Source organism: Opisthorchis viverrini, assembly GCF_000715545.1.
Source record: "Opisthorchis viverrini unplaced genomic scaffold opera_v5_114, whole genome shotgun sequence".
Classification (NCBI taxonomy): domain Eukaryota; kingdom Metazoa; phylum Platyhelminthes; class Trematoda; order Opisthorchiida; family Opisthorchiidae; genus Opisthorchis; species Opisthorchis viverrini.
This window is the reverse complement of record NW_008751769.1, coordinates 729,062-736,540: the sequence shown is the minus strand read 5'-3', so window position 1 is coordinate 736,540 and position 7,479 is coordinate 729,062. Positions and strand designations below refer to the sequence as shown.

The window sequence follows — 7,479 nt, the reverse complement described above, 5'->3', positions numbered from 1 at the left end:
AGAGAGTTCTTAACCGATTAGAGAACTGGCAGCTGACCCAACAACGTTCGTTTCGTGGTGGAAAGAGGTTAGGGAGGGACGTCGAACAACTTTGACATCAAATGATATTTCACGGTCATCCAGACCGAGAAGCGGATTCGGTAAGGTACCCCACCCTGAGCCTTTTACTCAAAGTTCTGATCCGTAGGGGAGCGGGGATTCAGGTTCCGTTCAGGAACCTTTCTTTTAGCCTCTATTCATATGTCTGGCCAGCGGACATTAAGGTTTTCTATGGGAACCCTTCTCAGAGCTGACGACTCAGTAATTTGGCCTGCTTGGTTGCAACAAACTGGCCTTGCTTGAGGGCACAGGGAATAAGAAATTAGTGTCTAAATCCCAATGATGCTGCGCACAGCAAGTGCCTTTCGAGCAACATCAGACCCTAGTTTTGAAAATATTTCGACTGTATTGGATAATGCGCCCGTTGTTACGGTCCACTTAGGCGATCGGAGTGTGCGGCTTCAGAGCTGATCTTTTCTAACCAACTCTTTGAACAAGACAGCGTCACTGCTTCCATAAAAGTGGACATACAGGTCACTGGGGGAAGCACCTCACTCTCTTGATACTCCCATCGCAGGGGAAATTACATCCTCACCCTCAAGCCGCCTCGAAGCATGATTAATCGGAGTACTGGGTCTCTCTTGGTCCAACTTCTCCCATTTGGTCTTCCTGATGTGGTTGCACCATGTGGGACGAAGATCAAGCCACTGCAGCCTGCGAAATCGTTGCGTCACTCAAACCCGACCACCGCGTCAGGGTGGCAGCTTTAGGTTGGGGCATCATTTACTGATTACCTTGTATCCCTTTGGAAATCTATTCCTTCACAGGCGGCGCCAGTCTTCGCCATTTTTCGTTCCACCTTTCCCGGTGCGTCACCATTCACTGGATATGCGGCGATCGTGCTCTGCTTCTCTCCGCACTGACGGGCTAAGTCTCGATTGAGTAGCCGTCGTGATTAAGTCCATTTTGTCACTTCCAGGATATACGGGTGCTATCAAATTTGCTAAAATCACAGCACGATTGGTTGGTCTCGTTGTGAAACCCCATGGAGGTCAGCAGAAGCCTATTGACACTAATTTATGTATCATTACTTGGTGACAATCTACACGGTTTTTCAGGTTATCTTTAGAATTTCTGAAGTGTTGTGTTTTTTCTAATGGAAGACGGCATTCCAGAGACATCTTTGTAACATAAGTGGAGAGCCTAGTCTTCCGTTCTACTAACACAGGTAAACTGCAAATGCGGCACGGTGTCCATAGTTTTCTCTGTCGTTTATATGTCGACTGACCTGTTGTCAACAGTATCCAACTTTGTTTCAGCGGAATCTTGCTTTTACTGTCAGAATATGCTGCGTTTCAAAAGAGGAACAGACGCTTCTGAGTTTCAAATTGTTAATACTGGAGCCGCGACTCAGGTGGGTTTCACGACTTCCTAATCCTAATAGTGCAGTCTAAGAAACGCAAAAGTATCACTCGGAAACAGCGGGATTCGGTCACAGTTCCGCAGAGCTCTCCGAAGAAACTCCTAAAGCCTGTGTGGAATGATGAGGAGGATGTCGCTTCTACAGAATTTTCTCGGTAAACCTCCGTATCCATCCTGTAACGTTCTTCAGTCCACCAGCTGTTTTAGACGTAAGTGCATGCCTCAGGTTATCTGGCGATGTAGCTAATTCCGGCGCTTCATGCGAACTGAGTGATGATCAGCTGGTCTCGTGCACTACGAAAATCTTACGAGAGGAGAAATCTACGGGTCTTCCTTCCGGCAAAACCATCGCCATCCGGCGGGTTTTCGATGCGAATCGTGAGCGAATTTCAATGGGTGCCCTCAGTGCGGTTCATTTCAATCCACTGTATCAGATGTCTCTAACTGCTAGCGTTGACAGTACGCTGGCGTTCTTCAAAGTGCGTTACTCTTTGTGGTACAAATAATTTGTTTCCATCTCCAAATACTCATTTGTATACGAATTTAGTTATGACGAGAAACTCAACTGACTCTAGGCGAGTTTCGTTCACAGTGATACCGAGTTTGTTTAACTTCTGGACAAAGTTCTGCATCAGCAATGCGTGTCTGAAAATTCATCAGAAGGACACGAGTCCATAGTTTTTGAAAAGATACTGAACAACTTGCTTTTGGATAATTGGTAACTCAGTAGTCCTGATTAGGAATCAAACCTTTGACAGAAATGGAAGGCGCAGTCCCGATTATCCCCTACATATCTAAGGTGGTGTAGTACCTATAGAGATGTACTTTCTCCGCCCAGTGGTTCCACTGTACTCTGAACAGACAGCATTTTAGCCTTTGTTATTCACACTATACCTTACGCTTACATATGGGTCCTATTAGCTACGTAAAATGGCATGTGGCTGTTCCAGGTAAGACCAATTGAGGTTATGTATTCCTCGGCTTGTAGCAGTGACGTATCGGTGTTGAACACTGGTGTCATGCTGTCGATGATGATGATGCGGCTTGTAGCCAAGTTATAGCATGCGTAGACTGTATGTCAGGAAGCCAGCTCAAAGATCCAACAGCCACATCGGTCTTTAGGTGGAACTCGGCGGAGCTTGAGATGGCGTGGTGGTTAAAACGCTCCTGTCCAGGCTTGTGCAACCTGCAGGAATTTCTCAACATTTGTGTTTCCTTCGGGGACGTGGTAACTAGGCACCGGAAACGTGGTATGGCTGAACGACTCTTATTATATCTTTGAGGTGAAACCTTGACCATAAAATCATGTGTACAGTGGGATGAATGACAAATTGCTAAGGATCAAGAATATCGCTTTGCTATCCTGTAAGACATACCTGGATATACGTAGGTTAGCTGTGAGTTTGTATACAAGAGTCAAGTTATTTCAGGCTTTTTAATCATTTAACTACCCACAAAACTTCGTTCTTTCTCCCTCAATAGTCAACCACGACAAAGCAGCCAAATATTTCATCTTGGTTTTTGAGAACTACTTTTGGAATTTCAATATTGAAGTAACTGCAAATCCGCATAGTATTCCCACTTTATCTTTAATAGGTCCTGGGTTTAATTCGTGTAACTCGTGTAATCACTCGCTTCTATCTTAAATGTTTGAAGAATCAGGTATCTTTGTTTAATGGTAGCAATATCCATTGTCGAATTTGTTCAGCTCTAAGTTTGAACGCCAAGAAGCCTGTTTAAATAGTGTTTGTCCATTGGTATTCTGTCAGAGGCATCGCTCAAAATCAGCCCAACTGTATATAGCTATTCGTCAGCATATCCTCGGTCATGCATGCGTGGGAATTTGTTCTACTCGTCGGAGCAAAACGGGTCCATCCAGGTGAGAACGACATGAACCAATTCAACGAGCCCCATAACTACATGAGAATGACTGATCCCTGTTCGAAATAACCTCCATCTTTCCTGAAGTTCCAGAAAGCTCCTGAACCGTCGACTCTCATCGATTTCAGTAAGACCCCGTGCCATTTCAGCACGGGACAAGGAACCAACAAATCTTGTAAAAAACAAAACGCCTACCTCCTAGAATGGCCATTATGTCATTGTGTGAGGTGCAGAACGTTGCTCATCAGTAGCTTGACCGACTATCCTTCTAGGGTCCGTGAAGCAGTAAATTTTCTCAATAAGTTCCATAAAATCTCTAACAGCCTAGGTCTCACCCGCTCTATTACTTATATTCTTATTCTCCAATCCACTAGGTCGATGGTACAGAAAATGCTCTACTTCGAGACCGTGTGTTCGAAAAGTATCCCCTTTCTTCTGCCAAATTTACTACATCAGGTACACGTGTTGTGCTGACCGGAAACAGGAATTCCTTTCGAGTGAGTTCTTTTGCATCCCAGGTATTTAGTTAACCTTCCAATGTATGTGAAATCTGATCTCGAATAATGCCAACAGGCATGACCAGGTCAGAACAGAAATCTACCCCTGAAAATTGTTGGTTGTTTCATCAGTCAGTGATTGTGATGATGGTCGGATAGTACGTGTCCACTCCACTCCTTTACTCGGTTGTTAGTACGTGCAAACATTGTTTTGACTGTACCAGCAGAGCAACAATGCCTTCATCGTTTCGTTCGCTTGAGTCAGCTGAAATAACAAACTTATCATTTATTCCTGCGTTTATTGGAAGCAAAATTACGCACCTGTTCGAAGATGTTCGCCTTTACAAGGAATCAAGAGTTTTCCCTGTGTTTTCATCCACTGAAGTGGAGAAATACTGGTGGAAATGAAAAGACTATTCTTGGTGCAATTACAAGCAATGAATCAGCCGGGTATGTACGACAAATGGATACAGACGATCTTGGACACACTGGAAAACTTAAATACCACCGCCGAAAAGTTTTTGGAGTCCTTTCATCGACACTGCATATGACGGCAGTGTACTTGGTTACCAACAAAAACGTTCTTCCGAAAACGCATCCGCAACTAGCTTTCGCCAACCCAATGGAAGCTTCGCCCTGTTGGCTCACTGTGGTCAGGCTCGTGGAATCTAGAATGATCGTAGTCTATTTTCCGTTGATTATCATTTACCTGAGGAGGTTGAGAAATTTGTTATGCCCACACTTGTTAGTTGTTAAACGCGCTGTATTTGTTAACAACTATAAGAGACTAATCGTGAATCTGTCTCGTCCACTCCAGATCTATGACTTGGAGACCGGTGTGGAAACACGGGCGAGTCCTTTCATTGGGTCGCGTTCCGACGAAATTCTGGTGAATTGCGAAATGTCTTCTGGTCATCCTAATATCGTTGGTTTGGGCACGACAGACAAACAGGTCTACCTGGCTGATTTGAGGGTAAGGGTGCTCACTGACCGGAGCTTCGCAGCCCAACAATTTTTTGTTTGGTTTGACCTACTCACGAGTAGCTCGATCGATAGGAAGATGTAATGCATAATCACTACATGTGGTTGCATAATTAGTCGCTTCTGCACGCTTATTGTCGTCATATTATTTGCAGTCATGAAAACCAGTCACTTAATTTTCTTGGGACCACAAGTACTAATGTAGGTGTGGACAACTTGGGTCGGTGCCGCCTACTCACAGGACTCTGACGACTATTCCGTATTGGACTGACGGCCATCTGGAAGCATGCGGATCGGTTGGTTGATCGTGTTTTTCGCGGGCGTAAGCAGTAGCGAAACCACAAGCACACTTAGGTGCAAAAATAAAATTACTTCTTACCCCCACTAGGTTTTTTATGAGTTAAAGTGTCTGTTTTTGCGGTCCCTTTGAAGATATGCAAACCCATTATGGACTCTGGGTTTTCACCGTCAATTTTCAACTCATCCATAAATGGCAGTTTCGAAAGGAACTCGGTCCTGAACTACGTTATCATACTTCTGTCCTTGTTACTAAGGTACACGTGCTACGCGTATTCGCGTATTCGCATGTAGTCATTTGCATGTGTGGTCGAATTTAGACAGGTTTGCATTCCTTTTTGTGGATTAACCACCCATCGTCATATCCCAGTGACCACTTTTCAGAGTCTGGAGAAGGTGGCTGTACTACGGACGAAAGGGACGCTTCAGTCATTCACGTTCCTGGATGATGGGACTTTTGTTCATACCCTCGATGGTACGTTTATCCCCTCCCGAATTGATTTGTGATTTTGTTGTCTGTCCAAATCTAAATTGTACGCTTGTGCGAAAATGATCCTTTATAGTTTAGTTGACTACGTCCAATCCATAACAGCTATGTGGTACTGAACTTACATATTAAGCAATGCAATTTGTTCAATTCGAACATGTACTGTGATGTTTTTTTGGTCTTCTTCGGTTTTTGTCTGAAATATCCTTGTCTTATAACACTATAAATTTAACATTGAACTATGCCAATCAGGTTCTATTTTACTGTGTGTATTAGAGAAAACTCATGCGTCTGTAATTTCGGAGTGTTTTCAATCCTTTGGGTCAAATCCAATCATAGTTGAGTTCATGTACTACCGCTTTAATGCTCGTATGTTTAGACATACATCTGTATACCAGATGGGTGGCATATCCACTCAACTCTGATGTCTGGTCTACACACCTGGTTTGTCCTTTGCCATTCATCAAGTTATTCACAAAGAGATGAATTTACCCATCAAATTATAACCACTGTTATGAATCTTCAATGAATCTTCATATTTCAAAGCTTCCTGTATGAGCTGCCGTAAAAAGTTTGAAACGTATTTCTCCGTATCAGAAAATTTTCCGGAACTAGGGCCCGTTTTGTAGATTCAATTTTTTTCCAAGTCGATCACCTCTTTCTGTTGGAAGAACATGGAAAAGCTGGCCATCCTTAAATGATCATCTTGTGTACCAACGTCTTTTCATTTACATTTATGACCAGTTCTTGCCCACTGTTCTTTCAACCGAATGATCATAAAACTTAGACATGTTCACTTTTACCTCACTATGGAGTGCAGCCGCACTGTTTTTCAGTGTGTCGGAATACAGAAGGGTTCGAAGATGGGGATGACGATAACCTGGGACTCTTCAACAATATCTCGAAGTATAATTATGAAAAGTTAATTTTTAATCCCCCGAAGTTGTTTCGCATTGGTTTCGTAGATAACTTCTTGTGTTTCGAACCATTCCATTCGGCTATCACAGTCATCTTTTTGTAAGATTTTCTTACATAACGTACTAGGACTTCTCTCCTCGCTTCGCAATCTTTCATTGGCTGCCAATGCCGGATGTCCTATCTCGTAGATTACTTCTGGACGTGGACCGTTTAACAACTTAATACTAATGTTTTCTCAGCGAAACTGATCAGGTAACTCATGTAGGCTACATTGCAAATAATTTGCTTCGTACGTCATTGGACCTCCTGTCTCTCCAAGGTCCCTATAGTCCAGTCAGGCAACCAATAGCTCGTTAGTCTGTGCCTTGACAGTGGTGTATGAAGTCAACTATGTTGGAAAGTTCCTACTTTCTGGCTGCGAACCTCAGGACCAATGACTAGTGAAATGGGCGCAGGTGGTTGGATCACGCGGCGGATGTCGCCCCTACGTCAACGCTATCCCTATCCACCTTTCTCCCTGGTAAGAGGACAATGAGAACGTCCCTGACTTCACCAGGTCATCGGTTCCACTTTTCTGTGTTATCTGTCGAAGAATCTATAGCGCATGGTATCCCATAAAACTAACAACACGGGTTGTAGCTGAACTTGACTAACCGGATTAATGTATTTTCAGAGCAGAAATCCTCACTTCTATCTACAATCACTTTTTGGCATTGTATGCGTCAGATTAGGGAGCACATCTCGATCCCTTTTCTGTCAAGTATCATCCGAGAGGTGGTTAATGACGACTTAGCTGGTCCATGGCGAGCTGTGTTGTGGCGTGAGACATAGCCCTGGCAATAAGATTATTTTGCTTGTTTTCCGCGGGAGCGTACATACTCTTATCCATCCTTTCACGTCAAAGGATTATTCAACTAAGCAACTGAAAATTCTATCCATTCAATCACATGGCGACAT

At 43.6% G+C, this 7,479-nt stretch overlaps 1 protein-coding gene across 1 annotated transcript in view; it reads left to right on the top strand.

Annotated features, from left to right (window-relative positions):
• Window positions 1-1,364: 1,364 nt before the first annotated feature.
• T265_05793 (hypothetical protein) overlaps window positions 1,365-7,479 on the top strand; it is a gene marked incomplete at both ends in the record, with an annotated part of 23,342 nt that continues 17,227 nt past the window's right edge. The window contains 3 exons of the mRNA XM_009170887.1: window positions 1,365-1,940; window positions 4,657-4,812; window positions 5,502-5,592. Coding sequence (XP_009169151.1) covers window positions 1,854-1,940; window positions 4,657-4,812; window positions 5,502-5,592 — 334 coding nt within the window. The remainder of the gene's footprint in view (window positions 1,941-4,656; window positions 4,813-5,501; window positions 5,593-7,479) is intronic.